The sequence below is a fragment of the Wyeomyia smithii genome, chromosome 3 (genome assembly GCF_029784165.1).
Source record: "Wyeomyia smithii strain HCP4-BCI-WySm-NY-G18 chromosome 3, ASM2978416v1, whole genome shotgun sequence".
Taxonomy (NCBI): domain Eukaryota; kingdom Metazoa; phylum Arthropoda; class Insecta; order Diptera; family Culicidae; genus Wyeomyia; species Wyeomyia smithii.
This window is the reverse complement of record NC_073696.1, coordinates 29,653,240-29,679,120: the sequence shown is the minus strand read 5'-3', so window position 1 is coordinate 29,679,120 and position 25,881 is coordinate 29,653,240. Positions and strand designations below refer to the sequence as shown.

At 42.1% G+C, this 25,881-nt stretch overlaps 2 protein-coding genes across 2 annotated transcripts in view; one reads left to right on the top strand and one right to left on the bottom strand.

Moving 5' to 3' along the window:
- The window catches only part of LOC129726959 (kinesin-like protein KIF14), a 53,928-nt gene extending 30,832 nt beyond the window's left edge, over positions 1-23,096 (bottom strand). Inside the window, exon 1 of the mRNA XM_055684283.1 lies at positions 21,378-23,096. Within this exon, the coding sequence (XP_055540258.1) occupies positions 21,378-22,889 (1,512 nt within the window). The 5' untranslated portion in view covers positions 22,890-23,096. The remainder of the gene's footprint in view (positions 1-21,377) is intronic.
- On the top strand, positions 6,683-14,472 carry LOC129726961 (uncharacterized). The gene is made up of 2 exons (XM_055684286.1): positions 6,683-7,506; positions 13,488-14,472. Exons 1-2 carry the CDS (start codon positions 7,332-7,334, stop codon positions 13,790-13,792), a joined length of 480 nt encoding a protein of 159 aa, XP_055540261.1. The 5' UTR covers positions 6,683-7,331; the 3' UTR covers positions 13,793-14,472.
- Positions 23,097-25,881: the final 2,785 nt, after the last annotated feature.

The window sequence follows — 25,881 nt, the reverse complement described above, 5'->3', positions numbered from 1 at the left end:
CAATCTACGACAATCAAAGTCGGAAACCGATACGAGACTGGGCTTTTATGGAAGTGGGATGACATCGAGTTTCCCAATAGCTACGGTATGGCCTACCGGCGTTTGCGGTCATTGGAGAGACGACTTAGCAAAGAACCGCATCTTTACGACTCTGTTCGTCAATAAATACGGGAATATGAAAGGAAGGGATACGCACACCGAGCTACGCAGGAAGAACTTGTAAACACAAGTATTTACCGCTGGGAGTAGTGCTTAATCCTAAAAAACCTAATAAGGTGCGGATCATTTGGGATGCTGCCGCGAAAGTTAACGGGATTTCATTAAACTCAACGTTGTTGAAAGGTCCTGATTTTCTGACGTCGCTGATTGCAGTTTTCTTTCATTTCTGCTTATATGCTTATGCACTGACGGGAGATATAAGAGAGATGTTTCATCGTTTCTTCATCAGGCGAGCAGACCGTCAGTTCTTGCGATTTCTGTGGCGAGATAAAGCAACATCAAAGGTCGAAGTTTATGTAATGGATGTAGCTATTTTCGGAGCTACGTGTTCGCCGAGCTCTGCACAATATATAAAAAATCTAAATGCGCAGGAGTTTGAGGCTCTATTCCTGAGGGCGGTTGAGGCTATTCTACAATACCACTATGTGGACGATTATCTGGACAGTTTTCAAACAGCCGAAGAAGCAGTGAAGGGTTGGAATGAAGTTAAGCGGATACACGCAGAAGGCGGGTTTGAAATCAGGAATTTTCTTTCCAACGATCCAGCAATAGTAGCGCAAGTCGGTGCAGAGTCGATAGGAGTTGCGAAACTTATCAATGCGGAAAAGGGGGCAACTGTGGAGTCGGTTTTGGGAATGAAGTGGATCCCAAGCAGTGATGTGCTCACCTACACTTACGTATGGCGCCAAGATCTTCAACAAGCGCTGGATGATTTGCATACACCAACTAAACGAGAAGTTCTTCGTGTAGTTATGAGCTTATTCGATCCGCTAGGTTTAATTTGCTTTTTCCTGATTCATGGCCGAACATTAATGCAAGACATATGGGCATCAGGTGCTGACTGGGACGAGCCAATAAGCAGTACGTTGTGTGTACAATGGAGGCGTTGGACGGCGCTCCTGAACGAGCTAAATTCGGTCAAAGTACCCCGGTGTTATTTCCCTGGAGCCGGATATAGTACTTACTCGACGCTCGAAGTACATGTTTTCGTAGATGCTAGTAAATCTGCTTATGCTAGTGTAATCTACTTTCGAGTGGAAACATCCCAAGGTGTTGAAGTAGCATTAGTCGCTGGAAAAGCTAAAGTTGCTCCTCTCAAGATGATATCCATTCCTCGCTTGGAGTTGCGTGGCGCCGTGCTGGGTTCGCGGTTGCTAAACAGTGTCATAACTATGCATAAACTCAAAGTAACTAGACGTGTCCTATGGACAGACTCCGAGATAGTTTTGGCGTGGTTGCGGTCAGACAGTAGAAAGTATCAACAGTACGTCGGGTTTCGTGTGGCGGAAATTCTTTCTACGGGGACGGGACACGAGGCATATGGACGCTAGGCATATGGATGTTAGGCATAGTATGCTAGGCATACAGACGCGAGGTATAATGGATGCGAGGCATAATGGATACGAGGCATACTGCCAAAAGGCATAACGGACGCGAGGCCGAATGGACGCGAGGCCGAATGGACGCGAGGCCGAATGGACGCGAGGCCGAATGGACGCGAGGCCGAATGGACCCAAGGCCGAATGGACGCAAGGCCGAATGGACGCGAGGCCGAATGCGATGTTGTACGATCGCATGAGATCCAATAATGTAGTTCAGGTGTTATTATATTCCTACAGAGTTTAAGTTGGGTATAATACCTTTCTTGAAATCATGCGGCGAAGACGCATAATCGAGGGCAAGGAAACGAGGCGGCACTAAGCCGCCGTGGTTTCCGCAGTCCGAGCCGGCCGCCGACCCGCCGTCGGAAGCGGCGGCCTCTCGCACCCAAACGACTGATTTACTGGTTTGCTAGGTCTACTCAAACAGAGTTTTCTTCCCTTAGTTAAGTCCGAACGAGCGGTAGCGAGTAAGGACAGCATTCGCTCGAACAGCGAGTCGGCCGAAGGCCGCGAGTGTATTGCTTTCTAAATGACACTTTGAAGCGAAATACATGTTATCGAATGCTGTATAGATGATGACGATAATAACATATTCCACATCACTTCCCCTTGGCCTTGTGTCCTTTCGGCCTTGTATCCATTCGGCCTCGCGTCCATTTGGCCTCGCGTCCATTCGGCCTCGCGTCCATTCGGCCTCGCGTCCATTCGGCCTCGCGTCCATTCGGCCTCGCGTCCATTCGGCCTCGCGTCCATTCGGCCTCGCGTCCATTCGGCCTCGCGTCCATTCGGCCTTGCGTCTATTCGGCCTCGCGTCCATATGCCTCGTGTCCGTATGCCTGCCGTCCATTATGCCTAGCGTACTATGCCTCGCGTCCGTATGCCTCGCGTCTATATGCCTAACGGGGTGTCATCTCTTTCTACAACTGATGTAAAGGAATGGAGAAAGTTGAAAGTGAATTGAATGTGGCGGATATGGCGACAAAGTGGGGAGGACCGAGGTTTGACGCGAACAACCCATGGTTTCGTGGGCCGAAATTCTTGTCAGAACCGGAGAGCTTCTGGCCAAAACAACGAACTGTCCCTTATTCTACTGAGGAAGAAATTCGTCGAGTTAATTTGCACGAGAAGATCGTGCCGTTGGTGGAAATAAACAGGTTTAGCTGTTGGGAAAAACTGGAACGATAATATAAGGCGGAAACGTCGAGGCGAACAATTGGAATTCGGAGTATTGAAGCAGGGAGAATTAGTCAAGGCTGAAATCACGATATATAAGCAAGCACAGCAGGAATGGTATGGTAAAGAACTAGGAGAACTCAATAAAATCAACGAACAGTCGCAGTGGAAGCATTCAGCGGTATCTAGGGCGAGCTCTATCTTCAAACTTTGGCCGTTTTTAGATCAATGCGGTGTGATGCGGGTACGAGGAAGGATCGATACAGCGACTTGGGTGCCATATGCAGTCAGACACCCTGCTATTCTACCACAGAAATCGCGTATAACCTTTTTACTGGCAGATAAGTTTCATCGTCGTTTCAACCACGCTAACAGAGAGACGATTATAAACGAAATGAGGCAGGAATACCATATTCTTAGGATGCGAGCGTTAGTCGCGAACGTGCCAAACAATGCGCATTGTGCCGTATACGCAACGCCATACCAAGGCCACCACCGATGGCCCCATTACCAAACGTCCGTGTAACACCCTTTGTAAGACCGTTCACTTTCGTGGGTCTTGATTATTTTGGACCGATCTTGGTTAAATTCGGGCGCAGCAACGTGAAACGTTGGGTTGCACTTTTCACGTGCCTAAGTATACGCGCTGTTCACATGGAAGTAGTACACAGTATGTCCACAGAGTCCTGAGTACTAGCAGTTCGGCGTTTCGTGTCGAGGCGAGGTTCACCTGCGGAATTCTTTAGCGACAACGGGACAAATTTCCATGGTGCCAACAACCAATTAAAAAAGGAAATTCGGGATCGAGAGAAAACCCTAGCTTCAGTGTTCACCAACTCAAATACCAGATGGACCTTCAATCCACCTGGGGCTCCTCATATGGGTGGAGTATGGGAAAGAATGGTTCGTTCTGTGAAAGCTGCGATTGGAACAATTATAGAAGCAGCACGGAAGCCAGATGACGAAACGCTAGAGACAGTTATCATTGAAGCAGAAGCAATGATAAATACGAGACCGTTAACATATATCCCTCTAGAATCGGCAGACCAGGAAGCGCTCACCCCAAACCACTTTCTGTTGGGCAGTTCCTCTGGGGTTAAGCAATTGCCTGTACTTCCAATAAATTATCGGTTGGCTCTCAGAAGTAGCTGGAAACTGGCGCAGCACTTGACTGATCAGTTGTGGAGGCGATGAGTGAAAGAATATCTTCCAGTGATCTCACGGCGGTCCAAATGGTTCGGGAATGTCAGAGAAATTAAGGAAGGAGATTTGGTTTTGGTAGTAGATGGGACAGTAAGAAATCAATGGATAAGAGGACGAGTGGAGAAAGTATGTTGTGGTAAAGATGGTCGTGTACGCCAAGCATGGGTACGCACTAAGGGAGGAGTTTTTCGAAGGCCGGTAGTCAAGCTGGCTTTGCTCGACGTCATGAAGGATGGTGATCCTGATAGCGGATCACGGGTGGGGGAATGTGACGGCGAAAAGCCCCCGACGACTACAGCAGTGTAAACTACGCGCTAAGAAATTGGCATATAGTGGCCGGGCACATTTGACGCACGTAGCGGTGACAAGCAAGAATTCTCCTTCACTGATCGTTCATAGAAAGCAAAAGTCATGCTCGATAGCTGCTGAATTGAAATAAACTATATTTCTAAAATTTGTTCCACCTAAAATAAATAATTAAATAATTAATTTGTTACTCTACTTAAACCTACTATTTACAATTCAAGTAAGTTAATTGAAATTGTGTTTCCCTCTCTAAAATATATAGTATTAAAATTTGTAGTTGTAATTTGTCAACCTGAAAAGGATACGGGAAGAATCTCGACGGTGATAGATTGAACTGAAAATTTGTAGGTATTTAATTAAGAAACACATATCCTTATTGAAAAAAAAAAAATACATTTTACAGCTAAAGCTGAATCCAACAATCCTTGTGTTTGGTCTGCTACGGAAATAGTTCCAACAGAAATAAAATCGAGACTCGAAGTTTCCGGTCCTATTTGACTTTTGACCGGATTCTCCCCGATGCGATGTCGAACACTATTCACAAGAAGTTTCAATACGCCTCCCGCGACGCTGATAACTTTTTGACTTCTTTAAAATCTGACAATATATGTTACGGAAGAGTAAATTTATCCACCTGATCAAGCCTGATTTTATTTGACGCAGATCTTGCTGCGAAGCCGCTGTCGACTTTATCTGAAACCAACAACCAGCTTCCCCCTAGCCGGCAGAATCATGCCAGTTAGGTAAACATGAAAAAAAACAGGGTCTCATGTTGACATTTCCTCAGAAACTGTTGAACAAATGAAGCGGCAGACATGAAGGAGGATGATTTTCCCGGCGTGAAGCCTAAATTCCCGGTTTTCCCGTATTTTTTTCCCGGTGATTTGAAATTCCCGGCTTTTTCCCGCTTTTCCTTTTTTTCCCGGTAGAGTGGCCACCCTGGAACTTTGGAAAGATGTACCGCAATCAATGTGGTCACGGTTCACTTTTTTGACCGATAAAAATCTAAATGTTCGATATTGAAAAACAAATTTTCTTGAGAGTCAACTGTGTTTGAAATTAAAAAAAAAATCTTAAAAAAATGTCGAGGAAACCGCCTTTTTGAGACTTTTTTTTCAAAGTTAAAAAATTTCTAAGCCTCAGAAAGTCGGTTCAAAAAAATTTTTTTTGAGATAACACTAGACCTCGACATTTAATGCATTTCTAAATCATTTGGCATTAAACCAATTTTATCGACACGACAATTTCATAACTAGTACAACCTGCGCATATTTCATCGGTCGAAAAAGTAAAACTTTGATCGCTTTGAAGCACCACTTTCCGAAGTCCGATTGAGCTAAAATTGTACAAGGTAAGTTTTTTCATAAAGGAAAAACTTTTGAGCTCTACCTCGAAGGTCAATTTTTTCTCCATACATTCCATTGGCACCCCAGTATATGTCTACAAAGTGATAACAGTGAACGGACTTGTTCACTCAACTAGTAGCTTATAAAGTTTTTTTTTGTGGAATTGCTCTTATGTCAAAATATCATTAGTTGTTGGACTAATGATATTTTGACATAAGAGCAATTCCACAAAAAAAGGCAAGTAATTTAATCGACCATTTTTGATTTAGCTGAAATTTTGCATAAACGTTTCTATAGGCAAAATATGCCATTTTGTGCCATTGGTTTAATTTTTTGAAACGACTCATTTTTGAGAAGCTATTGAAAAATGCTATTTTGGGAAGGTATTGATGATTACAAATATTTTTAGAGCCGAAACGGTTCGTTTGATCGGTGAGGCGTCTTCGGCAAAGTTGTAGATAATGATTTTGTCTTTCCGTAAAAAATGTTCCAAAATATTAAACCAATGGCACAAAATGGTATCGTTTGCCTATAGGAACGTCTATGGAAAGTTTCAGCTAAATCAAAACTGACGATTAAAAAAAAATTAAAACTGGGACTTTTCTTGTGGAACTGCTCATAACCGACTCCCTTATTCATTTTGACCTTTTATGGAAACGGAGTATTTGCTTCCAATCCTTCTTTAACGCATCTTTACCTATTTTAGTATCGATATGATACTGATATTATATATTTTGGCGGCTCTAAGGCAAGATGGCAAAAAATCATGTAGATTATAAAGGAAAAAAAATCTGGTTCCATTTTCCAAAAGTGGTCTCATTCCTGCCTACCCACATTAGCCGGGCCGAAATCCACACTTGATTGCCAACGTATTTTCTTCCTTCATTCCAACGCAAACCTGCGAAGGTTCTCTTTCTCAACTTATCTTTACACACGCGGCCAATTACAACAACGACAAACTATGGCGATGGATTAGGTTCAGTTTCAGCCAGCAGCCAGAGAGTTGCCGCTGCTGGTAGAGTATTTTTTTCATGTTTGGGGTAGCGACACGTACCTACTTGGCGTGGCGGTTGACGACGCAACAAACTTTACAATGGGAGAGTTTGATATCCCCTTGGGTCGGACGGTCGGTCGGCGGTTCGCTTTGCCGCACGTCGCAAATCCTACGCGCGGACATCGTCGTCGTCGTCGTCGTTCAACAAAACAGAGAGCGCGCGTACGTTCGCGTATAGGTGCGCTACGTTTGTTTGTAGTGGAACCAGCCAGAGTGGTTCCACATATATCTCGCTGTTCACTTTCAATAAGCGTCTCAGTAGAGTTGGACGAACATTTGCGAAACAAGCGCATCGTATAGTGGAGTGCTTTATTTTTGCTGTGCAGACTGTGTTTTACTTTCATACCACAGACAGAACAATTTTGAAAATTAAACTGTTAGATAAATTGCGGTTGAAACTAGTGTATTCGAGTTCTGTTATTTTTTTTGGTGGTGAAAACAGTATTCAAGGAAACAAAATACTTTTGCTACAATAGCGGTGGAACAGTACAGCGCAAAATCCTTGAAAGGCACAAGAACTGAAACCCAAGTCGTGCGTTCATTCAACCGTGTGCATGTAGAGTGAGGCAGAGTTTCTGCTGCAAAACCCCTGCATTAAATTGGCTTCAATCCGGTAGCAGTAAAAGCCTCACCACGTTCTCCCTCAGGATGGATGTGTACTATATGAGCGATAGTATCCAGTATGGATCCTTCCGGAATCCACTATACCGGGACTATGAGAAGTTCCCGTATGGAACACTGGAGAACCCGCTCAATAATCCGCCCAAGAGCAGCCAGCATCTGCAGCAGCAGCAACGGAACGGCGCCTACAGTGTGGCCCAAGGTAAGAGAGCAAAAGCCTACGCAAACGTCCATAAAAAACACTAGACAATTACCCGGTTTCTCGGGGGAGGCAAAGAAGGAAGAGCTATACTTTACGCTTCTTCCGCGTCGGAAAGAATAGCGTTGGTTTGTGCTTTGATGCAAGCGGCGCACAGAACAAATTATAACTTTGTTTATTGCACGGGATGGTAATTTGTTCATTTTTTTTTCACTGCAGCATTTCAACCTGTTTCTGTATACGCAGGCAGCGCAGTTTAAACCAATCACAAACCGATAAAAATATAATCTTTCCGACTGTCGTCGTCACGGTTTTGAGTGTTCGTAGCATTTACATTACCAATTATGTGAACCGGTTTTATCCAACCAGTTGCAACTGCTGAAAACGCATAAACATCGCTATGCGTTCGAATTCCTCAAATACGCAGACACTTGTCGAGCTGTAATGTTATTTTTATGCAACAAGTTAGTTTGCAGCACCGAGTCGAAGACCAGTCGAATCAGGTCCGGGCAGTTATAGAACCTTCAAAGTTTTTTTTAGTTGAAGATGCTGTATTTCCGGAATAATTTCAGTCAATGTAACTCCGGAATACAGCATTTACTGGCAACTGAAGGTACATTATTACGCTTGATAGTCACACTTCATCATCCTCTCCTGAGCACGAAGAAAATGCAAAACACCCTTGAGTTGTTTCTCAAAACCATTCGAACATCACATCACATGTGTGAAATGGGTCACAAATTATCACCAACGATAGTTATCATAAGGCTGTGGCATTGACAGAAATATTTGTTTTGTTTTTCTCGAACAAGATAAAAAAAATATTTTTACGACTTTGTTTTTGCCCTTCATCTTCGCTCGGGTTTGTCGTGTTGCCCAGCGATGCACGGTGGGACGATTCCATAAAATTTCTGGTCAAGCAAAAATATGATTTACTACGGTAATTTTTTTTTTGTGAGACGTCGTTAAGATTCAAGCTATTTGTTTTGTTCAACAACACATTTAAAAAAAATCGTTGTTGAATGGCCAACAGTACCCCACTATGCGATGGTAACACCGGGGCCGCCCCGCCGCCGCCACGTCACTTGTAAGCTTCGACCGTGCTGTTTTGCCACGCGGTATGCGAATCGCTATTTATAGCAATGGTTTCGTTGCTGACCAAAAAGAGGGGTGCGTTGTTCTGCGTAGTAAATGAGAATTTTCGTTCTGCGGAAAAAAAAATCATAGGAGGGTTGTGTGCAGAGCCACGACCGCAAGGTTGAAGTAGAACACTTTTACACAGCTCTACTTACGGCTGTACATTAACCTACGGCCGGGCGAATCGGTTCGCGCCGCTTTTCGCGTTTAACCTGGCAGAGGCCTAATGCGCACCGCCAACCCAATAGAAAGGTGTTTTCACAATGAACATTAGACACGGCTTTACTGGAGTAAGTGTTGGCAAATGCATCTACCGCTAATACCGCCGCTATTGTACGAAAGCGCGTCGTTTCATGTGGGGAATAATATCAACAACGAAAAATGACGCGCGTCTAAGCACACCCGAACTGTTTCGCCGTGCCGCTTCCATTTACTCCTTTCAACATCGGTCTCAGGGAAGTACCGGCTGCACCTACCACTGAGGCTGTTACCATACTGCTACTGGTACCCAAAGCTATTAACTCTTCAAATTAAGTGTTTTATTTGTCCTCAAAAGAACAATTGTTCAATTCCATATCGGATATAATGCAATCGCATCTCTGTAATATTACCGACAATATTCTTCTAAACAAAATGATCCAACTTTTCTATAAGATGTACGGAAAAATCTCGCCCGATCTCTCGCCTTGGCGTTCAGCCTGGCAGAGGCCTGAGACGTGGTGACCAACCACAGGGCAAGTGATTTGTGCTATCCTCTGTTACTGCTGAGTGCTGATATATGCTGCTACTGCTGTCAACGTTGTGGACGGTCCATCCAGTTCACCTTCCGACTAATGAATGTAGCTAGTTTTCCCAGAAACACTCTTTTATAGCCGAAGGGTGCTACGTAATAGGCCACGCCTTTCAGTTCAGGTTTACCATTTCCTTATGTTCTTTAGACGAATTATTCCACAATTCGCATTTGATTTTTGTATCCAGCGAATAAACACCGATGGTGCTCTCACACACGCAACGGTTTTAATCCGTATCTTATTGCGGTTTGTAACATCAAGCGATTTCGTTTGCTCGCTGATGCGTGTTGCATCATGTTGCAACTTGGCAGCTGGGGAAAGATGAAATTCTGTTTATGCTGATTGATTGAATCGACTTCATATTAGCTCTGCATAGTCGGACTAACTGCTTTTGTGAATGCGTACTAACAGGGCAATTTATTATTCAATGTCGGTTATGCTGATCGCAGCCTTTGCGCTGCCCCTACAGTGGGGGGTTTACTAAATAAAGTGAAAATTAGACAACTACAACAGAATTTGATTGCATCCCGCACAGAATGTCTGCTTGTGTTGATGCCAGAAAATTATTAACCTTCAATTATTTATTTATTTGCCTTGAAAAAAGCATTTTGCGGTACAAAATTGGTCACCGATTACAACTTTTGAGCTGCCCTAACTTTGGGGGAATTAAGATACACGGACAACATGCACTGTGGAAGCTATTTCACATTCAGTAAATTAGACGGGTGCGACAGATTTAAATTGCTAGGATGCAACACAAAATGCTTGCTTGCGTTGTCAAAAATTATTAACTTACAATGACTTGTTTATTTGCCTTGAAAAAGGCATTTTGATTTCCAAAATTGGATTTCCTGATGGCAATCTTCATGCTACTCCAACACGGGGGGAATAATGGCTGTCTGGCGATACACGCTGAGAAAAACCGCGCTGCTCCTGAGACGTGGTGACCAACCACAGGGCTAGTGCTGCTGCTAAGGAAGGACGACTGCTGTTGTCGCTGTCTAAAACTTTTATGAGCGGCTCCGGCTGAAATAGGCTCTTATATAGGCCAAATAGCATGTTTTCAATTGCAAGGTATATGATCCTGTCGACCGTGCTTGGGAAGCAAGCATATAACGACCAATCAGAGGTCGAATTTTTCGTTTTGACAAGGCTTGACTATTTTCAATAGTACAATAGTGTGAATAATAAAATTACAATTATCTTATTTTGGGAAGAATCTTAGAAGATTTTCCAATCTATTGCTGCAAGAACGAAGGAAATCCATCGAATACTAACCGATTTATTAGCATTTGAAATTGGACATATTTTTCACTTTTTTCGGTTTTAGATTTTCATTTCACATCCCTATGTAGCCGAACTTCCTGAGAGAAGTATTCTACTTCAAAAACGACTGTTAACATTTTATGAACTGTTTACGTAAACCGTAAAATTTACCATTGATAACGCAGTTATTTACCACGGTTTACTCGTCACACTGGTCGGAAAAAACCTGGATTATCACGCGATATGAAAAATGAGGAATTTGTTGTTTACGAACATCGAGACTGTGTGTGATATCCACCGAGAAAAACAACATAACACAAATCTATTATCAACAACAACAACATCGAAATCATTCACAGGTAGTGCAGTACTCGTGACCTGCATCATATCTTACTGGTACAAATTACCATCACATGAATATGGATTACATATTATTGTTGATCTCAAAACTAGTAGCGCTTGGTGGCGCGCAGCTGAATCAATTAGCTAAATTAGGTTCGGTTGAAATACACTCGTTGTTTCGAGCATTGATATCGAATAACGCCCCAGTGTCGTTGAAACCTGACAAACAATCATTGGTTACTTTGATATCAGTAGAGCATTTCCGAAGGCCTTGAGGGGGGCAGAATAAAACGTAAAAAAGTGAAATGACATAACATCTGTCACGTTCGCGTCTGGCCTGAATGATCTAAGTAATCCGTCCCTGGGTTAGAGTGTTTCTTTGGTCGCGTGTAACAAGCAAGAGAGAGTAACCGCGAGAACGTTGGCATGTATTCGAGCGCCGGCGCTATATCGGTTGTGATCTAATGGGAGAACTATATTCGCTCACCTCGGAAGCAGTAGTGAAAGTGTTACAAAAGAAAGGACGTTGACCATTACCGGTTCCTTCAATGGTACTATCCGTAATAGCGCACTATATACATGTTCTACTAATGGTTTTTCTGCATGAAGTCGGGCCTCTTAGGGCACGTGACACAAAAATTTTATCGAACCGAGGTCACGCTGGGATACGAGTAGCATTCAAATTCAACCATGTGCCTTGAGTCACGTACTCACCACACAAAAAGTATAGTTTGCATTGCTCTCTGAAGCCTTCCTCTGTTTGGGTGTGTTTCTGTGTATATCTTTTATGCGCGGTGCTAGAGTATGCATGTTTGCGAAGATATCCACAGCTCACGAATAAGAGGAGAATAATAAAGAGGAGATAATAATGATTTCTGTTAAGCATGAATATAGAATACAGTCTTGTGCTGCTAATCAGTTATTAATTAGGATTGACGAAATTACAGAACTGTTGCTAGGGATAAAGTATGATTCGGCCCTATGGAATTGTTATACCAATATTTGTCATACAAAAAAAAAAAAAAAGAAATTCTCTATTCATCAAAGGCTAGACATGTATTCATCAAAAGGCATATACTGGTCTTGAAAAAGAATGGAATACATTTTTCTACCCAAACAACTTTTTGTGGAACTGAGTCAGGTTTGAGAAAACATCAACCATATCCATGGAACAAAATACGAACCGCACATTCGATTGCCCGTAATACCACTGCAAACGGCTGTTGCTAATTTTCGTAAATTTCATGCATAACCACTCATAGGATTGTGTGAAGACGTTCAATTATCAAAGCTCAACTACAGAGTTTTACGGTATCGATTACAAAAAAGGCGGTTCAACTGTTAATCACTGAAAAACATCCAACCAGGAAGTTCTATTAGAATTACTTAGCGAGTGCTTCAGTGTTATGACAATAACTACGCAGTCGAATTATGGCGTTTTCATTGAATTAATTTATTAACGACAGAATGGTGACTGATTTATCAAACAAAGTACGTAACACAAATGTTTACCCATTGCCTATTTGCTCGGGCACAGATTATTAAGACACACCCGGTTGGAAAGCCACTTCTTCGAACGCTACGTGACACGATTTAGTCATTATCAGAAGAAGACCACAGCCGGGCATCGTCTATCATAAACAAGAACAACAACAACGCAACACCTGAATTATTCAATTGAAACATTGAAATTGATCACTGGAAAATGAACCCGATAAGATTAGAGGTAATCGAAACCAAAGCCTTCGAAGAACTTCAACTTTATTTTTTGATACCTTGCCTATTGATTGATAGGAACGTGCACAGAGAATTTAAACCTGCCCGAATCGGATCATTCCGTTTTAACCTAAACTTTGATAACGATAAGGGCCGAACCAAACGATTGTGCACCAGCGGTTTTTTTCTGCACCTAGGTGTAGAAATAATTTTTCTAGAAGCGACGCAAAGTTCACAGATAATGCGCAAATTGCAGCCCGACACTGTTAGCGCTAAGATTCATTATCGTTTACCACAGTCATTTTTTCCCAGTTTATACTATCATCAATTAGATTATTCAAGCAATTTGAAAAGTACCATATCTGATGAAAAATATTGCTATAAAGAGACAATGCGATAGACAACCGGTAATAGGCTTTTGTTGGAAAATACCTGTCCTCTTCTCCGAAGCAACCCTATCTGAGTAAATATCAATTTGCTTAAACAAGTACATTTTGCGCTCAAGTCAACATCCAACACCCTATCTAAGCACGGCCCACTTCATTGTTCCATCACGAGTCACAATCAAAGCCAAGGAACGCGAAGAACGTGCAGATTAGATAACACTGTCTTCTCACTTTGAATCACGTTGCGCAGTACAGTAGAGTACCTACTAGAAAGGGCGCAATAACCTATTGTGATTTTTTCTTCGAGACTGACTCATCGAGATCATTTCATTATTTACCTTTTCAGAAAAAACGAAATCAAAATCCGCTAAGGAATCGTGTCCCTTCTGCAAGGAGCAGAAGAAGCGACCACTTGGAGCGTACATGCGAAAGCGTGACCAACGCATCACCAGTGAAAGTATCTCCGAAGACGCCGAGGAATGCCACCAGGAGGAGGAGGAGCAGGGGAGTGGCACTGAAACGTCCCCAGCGGGAAGTCCCAGCAACACCGAGCTTGCCTCCCATAACCACTACCATCATGGGCAAGTGCACCGCAATGTGGTCAGTGGACGATACACTCGCCAAGAGTCACAGGAAAGCGATGGCAAATGAGTAACCCCTGAACCGCAGGATGGTTGCGGGTTGCCTGCCGCCACTAAATATCAATGCATTACTTTGTTTATTCTTTTTGTCACACGTATATTTTACGCTAGTGTTAATCCTAACAGTCCCCTAGCTTTAAGTGTTTAGCATTATTATGGCAGATATTTTTTTATCCTTCAGTGCAAGATGCGAGACACGACACTAATCCCAGTTTTTTTGCGTTCAGTTCTGGTACAACCGGAGTTGGTTTCGAGGGGCGAACCAAGCATGGAAAATTAATCTAAAACATTGTGCAGGAGAGATACATCGAATGCGGTGTGAGAAAAAGACTGATCTTTATTATCTTGCGAATAAGGAAAGCAAAATAATCAATCAATGTTCGCAAAACATCAGGAATTAGTACCCATTTTTGGGTAACCACACACAAAACACTGCTTGGATGTGGCATTTCTCGTTTTTTTTATTTGTGGAGTTGAAACCAACTTATAAATATATTTGATCTAATCGTATGCTCACATATGAAGGACGCCTTCTTGGCGGTTTGTGAATGAAGGGGTCTCGGTATTCATGTACGGCTTTATTTAAAACTATGAACGTATATTTATATGAGTCTATTATATGTGTATAATGTAAACGTAAAGAAAGCTTCGATATTGTAACAGATATATGCATGCTTGTTGATAATAAAACCTGCTGTTTGTTGTAATATGAACTGAAAGAAAGCAACCTTATGGGAGTTATGCTTTAGCGTTTCCAGCTTGAAAGATAAAAAAAAGGCCTCAATAAAACTTTCATTTAATCTTCTTACTTACTTTACTTTATTTTTAAAAAGAACTTATAAAAGAAGTAAAGCTTGGAATCAAGTAACACTAAAATGTAGTCTGAAAAATCTTGTGCAATTACTAACTGTGAAAAAGATAGACATAAACTCATCGGCTTCGGAAAGGATGCTTGAGCACTTGGACACGTAAGCACAGCCATTATCTTGGTTGACAGAAGCACATCATGACCAAAAGTAAAATGCTTCTAGACGAAAATTTAATGATCTCACTAAAAATCTCACAAACTAATACAAAGCATGGACAAGGCTGGAATATAGCAGAGAGGAACTTAACAGAAAAAGAAAATTTCAAAGCGGTGAAAGGCAGAATAAAATTAAAAGTCACTGTACTAGCAAAAACTCTTAGTCACGCAACAATGTGTTACGCTTTTGCGTGTTGCATATAGCATCTGTGCGACTAGAGGACGGCAAAGTTCTGTTCGTGCTGACGTTGGGTCAAAAGAATAGAGTTCAAAAAGGCTGCTGTGAAGTCGAATTATTCGTTTTCTTTAAATCGTTCTAACATTTTGAATGAAGTGTAATACATTTTCCGAAATCGTATTGGTTTCGTATATGTATACTGCTTATGTACGGTATTATATGAGTTGTGGAGATTTCAACCGCAGTTGCAATTAGATGATACCATTCACTAACATCTCCTTCCCCTTCTCAATTAGACGAAGGCCTGTGTGGCTTTCGCTGTATCTAAGAGCTGACGTCATTGTACTCGATTCATGGCTGCTCGTTGCAACTCTTGCTGGCTGCGTAGGCTGCCGACGATCTCCTTCCACTTGGTCGACCCACGTTGCGCCTCACAAGGGAGTGCTGCCGTCAAAATTTTGCCTACCAATCATAAATTCATCATGGAATCGACATTTCATTCAAAATGCTTACACACAATATAAGATATTTATTGAAGGCGCATATTGTACTGAAAACAAACGTTAAGTCTTGATTTTTTCGGAGCCACACCAATCCCCAGGTGCCCCACGATGCCGCGTTCCTGTTGGGTCGCTATCCAGAACCATTTTTAATGGGTCCTTCGTTCGACATTCTTACATGTCCAGCCCATCGTAGCCTTCCGATTTCAGCTGTATGAACTATAGTGGGTTTCGTAGAGCTTCGTAGCCGCAAGGTTACATAGTCCGCTTTGACATGCAAGTAGTGATAGGTTTGAATCTTTTTTTTGTAAGATTTGGACCACTGCGACCATTGTATTGATCTTTTGTGGTATGCCTCTTCTTTAGTCTAGGTCTGTCCAACCTTTATGACACGCGGGCCAAATTTCGCAATTCACAGCAGCTGCGGGCCAAAATTTTGAATAGTTTCGAATTTCAGCTAATTTTTAGATTAGGGGCCATCCACATACCACGTGGACAGAGTTTTAACGATTTTGACTCCCCCTTCCCCCGTGGACAAATGGCCATATAAATTCTTTTTTTTTGTAAGGACCGTGGACATTACACTAACCTCCCCCTCCCCCAAGTTGTCCACGTGGTATGTGGATGGCCCCTTATGTGCAGATATATTTTAAAATATCATGCTGATTAACTTTGATTTTGATATAGAAGCAGTTCGTTTCAAATTGAAAAGTCAAGGGTGATACCAGTTGAAGCTTACCATAATAAAAGTAATTTTACAAGCCACAGCCAAAACAAACAATGATTTTTTGAAAATGTTCCTATGGTGAAACAGGATATATTTATTGTTGTAAGATTTTGAAATTACATGAGCTTGGAGATTGATGAGAAACTTGAAACTATTGGCTTTTTTCCAAAACACGTACCATATTCATATCAAAATCTGATACCGAAATCCACAAACATGATTCTAAATTTTCGTCTGATAAAGATAAATGACAACTATTTTTTTACGGCCTTCATTCTTTTGAAGTTGTTTTTCATATTTGAAATGTCGATACGGATTGAAAATTTCAACACATTAAAAACAGAATGTCGTTACTCATAATAAGTTAAAATAAGTTTCAAGGGAAATACGGCTTTTTCAGTCTTAGGGGTGAATCTGAACGCTACTAGGTTTTATGTCCGACGTTTCGGCATTTGTGCTTGGCCTTCCTCAGGGGATATAAAGTTGAACCGTTTTTCGTTCAGCGTACAAAGCTTTACGATAGGTTGTCAAAGCTATCTTTAGGATCTCTTTCAAAGAACCACCTCACAAAGCACGATGCATTGGTGGATTTAATTCGTTTTCTCGGGCTTTTTATCGCACCTTTGGTAACACCAAAATGGACTCTCACTTATAATAAAAATAAGTTTAAATTATGTTTTGTATCACAACAAAATACAATCCGAATACATCAACACGTTGGCCAAATGTGAATGTGTGTTCTTTCCCCAAGGGTACGCTAGTCCTCCACAAACAAGGTCCATGTTTCGTGGCCGTAGAGAAGGGGTTTCTAGAACTTTTGCTCCGTAGAGCACTTTTTTAAGCCAAATATTTGAATTTTTTAATCAATGAGTAAATGGATTCAAAAATTTAGGTTGGTTAGCAAATTGTGATAAGGGTTAATTGAGGCCCCGCTACGACCTGTTACCTCTAGCAAGAACGCCCTTACTTAAACTCTTCGGGGTGCCTACTGGAATACGAGTCTGGCCACATGTCCAGTCCACTGAAATCTGCCCCGCTGTTTTATCTTCACTATATTCTATTCTATTCGTAGAATCTATCGCTTAAATACTCCGAGCACTCGCCGGTCAACCTCCTTCAGCATCCATGATTCATGTCCGTAAAGGGCAACCGGTAGGATCTGCGTCCTATACAGTGCTAGTTCATTGCGAGTTTGTAAACTACGGGACTTTAGCTGGTAACGTAGTCCGTAGAAGGCCCTGTTTGCAGCTGCAACTCGTCTTTTCACTTCGCGGCTCATATCGTTGTCACTTGTCACAAGCGTACCAAGATGAACAAAATAATCAACCACTTCAAACTGTTCCTCATCAATCTCCACTTCAGCACCAACATCACCGGAACTCCCACACTCCCTTCCAGCTACCATATACTTTGTTTTGGCGAAGTGATTGTTGAGCTTAAACCTCACTGTTTCCCTTTTGAAAGGCCTGAAAGCTTCCTCCACGGCCCTACGGTCGATACGGATCATATCAATGATCTTTGTACGTTTGCTCTTTGTATTGCACCTTCAAAGGCGATTTTTAACAGTAAGTTGGAGAGCACATTTCCCTGCTTAAGTCCGTCTAACGTTACGAATGACACTGATGTCTCGCTATCCTCACGCATGATTTCGATCCCTCCAGTGTCATACGACTCAGCCCCTTTAGTTTCGTCGGAAAACCGTGTTCCAGCATTATCTACTACAGCTCGTTTCTTTTCACTAAGTCATATGCCGCCTTGAAATCCACAAACAGATGGTGAGCCTGCAATTTATACTACCGGAACTCATCGATGATCTGTCGCAGGGTGAAAATTTGATCCATCGTGAAATGCCCTATCCGAAACCAGCCTGGTATTCGTCGAGAAAGGATTTCTTTAACGGTGGCAATCTGAAGAACAGGATACGGGAGAGCACTTTGTATGCGAAGTTGAGAAACGTAATGACTCGAGTTGCAACAATCCAGTCGATGGCCCTTTTTATGATTAGACATATGAGACCTTCCAACTAGTCGTTCGGCATTTGTTCATCCACCCAGATCCTCGCATGGTACAGCCACTCGCTTCCCACTTTTAAAAGTTTGGCCGGGATACCGCCCTTCCCAGCGGATTTCCCGTTTTTCAGCTCACTTATCGTCTTTTTAATTTACTCCTGTGTTGGTGGCTCCACAGCTTGTTCGTCACTCATAATCGTCATCCTGTCCCTGCTCTGCTCATCCGGCTCCTCTCCGTTCAATAGCGCCTGAAGATGCTCCTTCCACCTGGCTGCAACCGCTGGTTTATCGTCTGCTCCGTGCTTCGCCGGATATTTTTATTCAAAATAATGAAAGTGAAAGACGTGAAAAATCGACAGAATCTGTTTTTTTTTGCGGCACTCCAAATCATGCTGCAAAAAAAACCTCTGCCGTAGAGGACTATACTTGTGGGGCGCGCGATTTCCAGCCATATTGCGTCTTTTTAACCCTCTTTTAGTGTCCTTGTTGACGATCATCAGTGAGCCCAGATACACAAACTCATCTACCACTTCGATTTCGTCACCGCGTCAATTAGAATCCGTGATGGAAGGCTAGCAGCGTTTTCCCTCGAATCTCTACTTCTCATACATTTTGTCTTCGACGTGTTTATGACTAGTCCGACCCGATTGTCCTCAGCCTTAAGTTTGCTGTACGTTTGCAGTAACGTCTCAAAGTTGCGTGCCATGTTAATGTCGTCTGTGAAGCTAAGTAACAGGCCGGACTTTCTAAAGATCGTACCACACGTGTCTATCCCCGCTCTTCTAATAACACCTTCCATGGCAATATTAAAGAACTCGAGAGCGTCCCCAACACTCGCACTGTAACACATACTTCTATTCTTCGTCGCTCTGACCAATCGCGTAATTTTGTCTGGGAACCCGTATTCGTGCTACAATCTAGCTTGTTACCTTTTTTTGTAGATGGGACACACGATTCCTACCATCCATTCCTTCGGTAAGATCTCATCCTCCCAGATCGTGATAATCACCCTGTGCAGCGCTGTAGCTAGTGCTTCACCACCGTGTTTTAGAAGCTTGCTTGGCAATTGGTCACTGCCAGCGTTTTTTTTTTGTTTTTCAACTTGCCGATTTCCTCTTCAATCTCCTGGAGGCTTGGGGCCGGAAACCTGTCGTCTTCTGCACGTACTCCTAGGTTGACTGCCGTACCACCTTCGTCTGCTGTAATATCGCCGAGAGGGTTCTCGTCGTAGTATTGTTTCCACCTTGCGATCACCTCACATTCGCTCTTCAGGAGATGTCCTCCCAGGTCGCGGCACATATTGGCTTGTGGTACGTAGCTTCTGCATGAGGTGTTCAGCTTCTCGTTGAACTTACGGGTGACTCCAACGCAGTACAAATGTTCCATCGCTTCGCGATCTCGTTCCTCATGTTGACGCTGTTTTTTTTTGAAGCACCGAGTTCTGCCTGTTCCGCGCACACAAAATATAAGTCCTACTTATAATGAAATTGACCTGAGGTGAAGCATTAAGTGCCTCTCCGCGATGTTGGTAGGAGGGGCGAGGTTTCGATGTCTCCTTAAACTTGACAAAATAAGCCCTTCTCATACTAAAACTGGTCTCAGGCAGAAATATTTATCCTCTCCAGGGAATTGTAATTGGCGATATTGGAACAGGGAACGAGGTTTCGATAACACTCCTTCCTCTTGACATAATAAGTCCCCCTTAGAAATCACCTGGCCAGGGAGGAACGTTAGGTGTAGTCTCACTCCAGGGTATTGTAATTTGGCGATATTGGTAGGATAGAAAGAGGCTCGGTATAGTAGAATAGTAAGCTTGAAACGAAAGGGTAAACTCTCACACACAAGCATGGATATAAATGAAAAGCGTATCATTTACTTCAATAGTGATACTGCCAATAATACGGCGTGCGGAGTACAAAAAACACCTGGGCAATATCACAATAGATCAAATGTCGCAGTAACGAGTCTACACAGAGAGAAAAAAAAGACAAAAATAAAATAAAAATCAAAACAGCAAACAGTGTTAAAAATCTCAAATGACTCTCTTTTTAGAAAGGTGGACTTTGAAAATCATAAATTGTCGAAGCTTTGTTTTACCTCTATGACTTTTACAGTGCAAGATCATCCGAAACAATTTTGACGCAGAAAAGAAATGCATTGAAGCTAATTTTGTATGGTAAAATATTAATGCGATAATAAAAAAATAAGCACAGACAACATCTATGTAGCATTAATGTCAAAGCTGAAGTAAATAAACATATGTGTATTACTTAACGTTTGATTCAAGAATTTCAAAACTTTTTAAAAACTTTTTGAAAATAATTTAAAAATATGAGAACGCTTACAGCCCAAAATTTATGTAATTATTTGTAGGTGCAAAATGATAATTTGTACTTCTTTTTATCGCAAAAAGAGTGGAGAACCGTGAAGTGAAAATAGAAAACAATATTATCTAAAAACAAGCAAACATCAACTAGCACAAGTTCTCAGTATTCTCATGCTATCTTGAAGCATCGAGAAACCCCAAACTTCAACATCAAGTTGTCACCGGATGTTTGGTCGCTGATACCGCAGATGCAATCGACCTTTAGGGTCCATTCTCAGTGAACGCCACAAGAAAGCGATAAACTGAAGTACTGCGGTTACGAAAACTTTCTTGTCGATGGAGCAGCAGCGAGGTTTTCTCTTATCTCGCATCTGCTGTGCAATTTATTCAGTATCAAGCCGTTGAAAAGAACGTTCTCTTTTACGCGCAGCATAAAATCAATACACCATTGAATTTCTCAAAAGCAAACAGCATGAAGTGGAACCGTCTTTTTTCGTCCTCATCCAGCAACCCAAAGTCGGACGATAGGAGGTCATCGTGTAAGTGGTTAACCTGCTTTTGATACTGCTTTCGAGCAAGCCAACTGTGACTAATTCGCGCTTTACAGCTAGTGGTACGAGGCCTGCTCGTGGAAAACCATGTTGCGCTAAGTGTGCCCTGGTCTGCAGGTGCACCCATCACAGGCGTATTTGGGGAGCTCTTCCAATCAGCCACCTCACGGATGGAATTTTACCGTAGCGTAATAGGTTTGCTAACAAAATATGATTAATAAATAATAAACGTTCGCTCAAATCAAACTGAGTCTGGTAATATAACCGAAAAAGTACTTACCCTCAGCAGCCACGTTAACACTGAATCCCGGTACGGGATGTACGTCGACGGATTTTTCTTGCACTCCGCCAACGATGAGATAACTTTACCAAGCGTTAACAAACTCTTGTTAATACTGACTCCCTCCTTAAGTCGTTCACCGCTAGCACATGTATGACTCACTCGCTCCGAACCAGCCAAATCCACCAAACTTATTTTACTCCGCTTCGTTTGGTGCACATTCTTGCCACCCTCGCTTCGATCTACCGCTTCAATTGGTTCACCGATCTCCGATAAGTTTAAAACAACCGAGAAGATCGAATGAGAACGCGAACTTTTATCGTTCATGCCGGTAGCTGCCGTGGCACGCTGACTGTTTCCCACAGCAAGCCAGTTACGAAGTGCAGAGTGCGAATCAACGGGATGAGTGCTCAAATCAACCACGTAAGGACCCCAAATAGGATGCTCGCGTACTTTCAACGGTGGTTTTTTAACATTGGAATTGGTCACAGAAAAAACGCCATCCGTACTGGAAACGGCCAACAGGTCGTGAATTTTTTCATTGTAGATCTCAAAATAGCTCACTTCGACTTCAACCTGAACTTGATTTTTCAGGGAGTCAATTCGGGTGAACAACTCCTGGCAAAAACGAGGAATAATACCAGCCTCCGAGCTTATTTCCAAATCATCCGAATCCAAACCCATCATGCTGTAACTTTTACCGGATCCAGTTTGACCGTACGCAAATAGACAAGCGTTGTAACCTTCGAATGCTTTGCCAAGCAATGGTTGCATTAGGTCATTATAGACGCTAACTTGGCCGACGTACGCCGGATCTTCCGCGTTGCAAGACCAAAGAGCATGATCGTATTGAAAACAGTGTTCTACTCCGGCCGAGTTGTCCGCCGTGTTTCCAGCATTCACAATCACATCATTATCCTTCACACGAACAATGTTGGCTACCGATTCTACGCATTCCTTTGCCGAAAGCGGCCGCACTCTGACAGCAACCTTCAAGTTACTGATTTCACCATTCAAAGTGTCCTTATCCTTCAACGATTTAACTGATTCGTCTAATTTTGCCGAAGAGCGACCCGCTCGCGGACTGTCGAATGAGACTTTCGAAAAACATTCGGGGGTTCTCCGGGCGAAGTTATCAAGCTGGGATTTGGTACTTTTCAGGCCATACTTTGGAGTTCCGAAGGTTGAACCACCCGTTTTCAATGAGGTAGCCGATGCTGTACCGCGAAACAGCGACGAAGGCGTCATGCAACTGTTTAGGGCTGTGGACGATTTAGACTTGGTACTGGCAAACAGAGCGGATGCATTCTTCGGTGTTTTCGGTGCTGGTGATGGAGAATAACTCAAACTTTCGCTACTCGATGCGATCAAATTACCTCGTTTACCACCGGCTGACGTAAATTGTGAATTGCTCACAGAGGGTTTCATTATGCGAGATTGTGTCAGCGGAGTGGCCAACCTCGATGGGGAACCGAAACGGTTAATCTTTGGTGTCGTTATCCGGGAGTTCATTTTTATTTGCACAGGATTTCACACTACCGCCTTTTAGAATGTTTACACAAGCCCTACACGCGAAGGTTTGTAGATTTATCGAACGTAAGTTATCTGCAACTATTTCTAACCATTTTGAACGGAATAAGGGCGTTTAGCAGAAATAAAAATGTAATTCAATTCACCGAATCCAAAAATTCGTTGCAGAATGGAAAATGTCAAAACGGTCAAAACATAGGAGTCGTTTTGAAATTTTTGTTTTCGCACCGGTTGTTTGTTGAGCGTTATGGTACGTAACGTATGGAATAGCACACAGCTCTATTCGACAGCAGTTTGCCCGCTAGCGACTGGAACAGGCATTTGCTTATTCGCGTTGACGGTGTTGCTGATATTTGTTTGGTTTTTGCGTGCGTAAAAGAAGGAAGGAAATATTTTTGCTATTGTCATCACGCACATTTTGACAATTACAAATGAGAGTTCACATGAGTGCGAACAGCCTTCAAAATCTTTTTCAACGCGAATAAACCGAATATGTATTGAAATTCTTTATTCCACCAGCTCACCTCGTTTTGACCTGGAAGCAACCGAACTGCTGTCAAAACCCTTTTCTTTATTCGCTCGATTTTAATCCAGTATTCGCGTTGACGGTGTTGCTGATATTTGTTTGGTTTTTACACGCGAAAAAGAAGGAAGGAAATATTTTTGCTTTTGTCATCACACACATTTTGACAATTACATATGAGTGTTCACGTAGGTGCGAACAGCCTTGAAAATCTCTTTCAACGCAAATAACCCGAATTGACCTGGCATAGAGCTTTCTACAGCCTGTAGTACACTCTTTGTCTAATGGTCAAATATTTGACCTTCAGACATAACGGTCAAATTTATTTGACATCATGGTTGTTGTTTGCCCCATGTTAAAATTGGAGAGTGACAAACAATTATATTTGACCAAATTTTTATCTGTCAAAAAGTGACAAATATTTGACGCTTGGTCAAAGAGTGTAATACAGGCTTAAGTCAGATCTTACCAATACAGGCTTATTCGAGTATCCTTATAAAATCGATTCCTTTTCAACCAAAAAATCAGCTGATATTTAGTTCCGAAAAATATTTCACTTTTGAAACCTAGTTTATTAGTGTTACCTGTTTTAACAAACTTTGTTTTAGTGGAAAAATAGAAGAAATAAAACTTAAAATCGGCTTACAACTTGAATAAAAGTTCGGGGCAGGAGGAAATTTTTCGTTACCACCAGCGTGTTCATTATTTGCAACCAAAAATAAAACTTGTACTGTGTACTGGTGAAATCGACCACTAACACTAGCGCAGATAGGAAGGTCTATGCTGTCCGGAGCGCACTGTAAAATTTATGTCACCTTCAAGCGCTTCAACCCAACCGCCGCACGTGCTAGTTCGTAAACAATTATCTGGCATCTTTTTCTGACTTGCGTCGTAAATCGCATTGTCGTTTCTTTATTCCTCGACAGATTTGCCCTGTCGCTGTGGAATAAAGAAATTCGCTAATAGAAAATGTCAAAAGAAATGTACATATTCCGCCATTCCACTGATATTAAAATAAAAGCCTGAAAAATTGCCATTAAGATACATAACAACCCCCCTTTTTATGGTAAAAAGGGTAAAAACAATATATTGTATCGTTTTGGACAAGGATATTTGATGTAAAATTATTGTATCTACTATAAAAAACATGGTTAAATTATGGTATAACTTTGTACAATAACAGCAATTTCTCAAAGTTTTTTCAAGGTTATTTTTTTCAGGGAATGCTGTTAAAGATTCTGCATTGAATACGAAGTATAATTTTTTTTTCGGAGATCGAAGCAAGCTGTGATCAAAAACGGACGTGAAAATGTTTCTCGTCGGAATTTTTCATCGTTTTTTCAAGTTTTTATAAGTTATATATTTTCTATCTGGAAAAGGGATGTGTCTACATTTATTGAATGAAGGCCGCTGTTGTTTCGGTGTGAATTCCGAGTGTTTGATTCGAATCGCGATGAAGTGTTCCGAGGGTTGTCGTGTACGGTTGAGGATAGTGCAATAATGTCGACGTATTTTATTTAGCCTTCCCGTCGCGTAATCGTTAGATTTTAAGTGCAAAGGGTGGAGTAAAAGGTAATACGAAATGTGGCGGTTTCGTATTATCGGTGAGAGTGACGTCAATGTTGAAATCCGTTAAAGATTCGTGCAATTTTGTGGCTAATTTGTGAGAGCTGCATTTCTTTTTCGGTGGCGGAGCACGTTTCCCGCTAGCCCTTGCCTTGCCATAAGTGTGTGTGAGTAAGTGCAAGGTGAACAAGGAAAAGCGCGAGAAGTGCAAGTGCAGGATGACCGTTGCTCTTGCGTGCGGCACGTTCTCGCACTAGCATGATGATTCACAGAGGACGCGGGAATTAAAGGATAAGTATTAGTGTTGGTAACGTTTTGCCTGTGTTTTTGTTTGATTTGCATGGCAAAAGGGAACCACTGTTTTTTTTCTGCTTTTCACGGCGCTGTTAGCTTCGTATCCTCTCCGGTATGGCATCGGCCTTGCAGTGCGTGCTGAGACTTGAGGGGTGCAGACTGTAGGATTGTCGTGAGTTTGTGATTTCTTTTGTTTTTGTGCAGTTTATATGAGGATGATATACATATGTGTGAGGTATAGTTTTTTTTTCGCGTCCATCGAGCTGTCTCGTTATTTGTGTGTGCAGTGGACTGACGTCGGTAGGGATACTGTACATACCCTGCTTGCGTTGTCAGCCGTTTCTGAATCAATTGGGTAATTTGTTTATTTATTTTTATTTTGAAAGATACATATCTGGTTGCATTGCTCTCAGTATATGGAGATTTGTTAAAGCGTGATTTCATGGAGTCGCTTTGTTTGCCAAAGTCTATACTCAATAGACAGAATTGCTCCAATAGGAGGGATGTTTTAAACCTTCGAACACCGCTGGTTTTTACATGACGGAATGAGTAGCAGTACAACATAATTTAGAAATTTATCTTTCGCGCTCC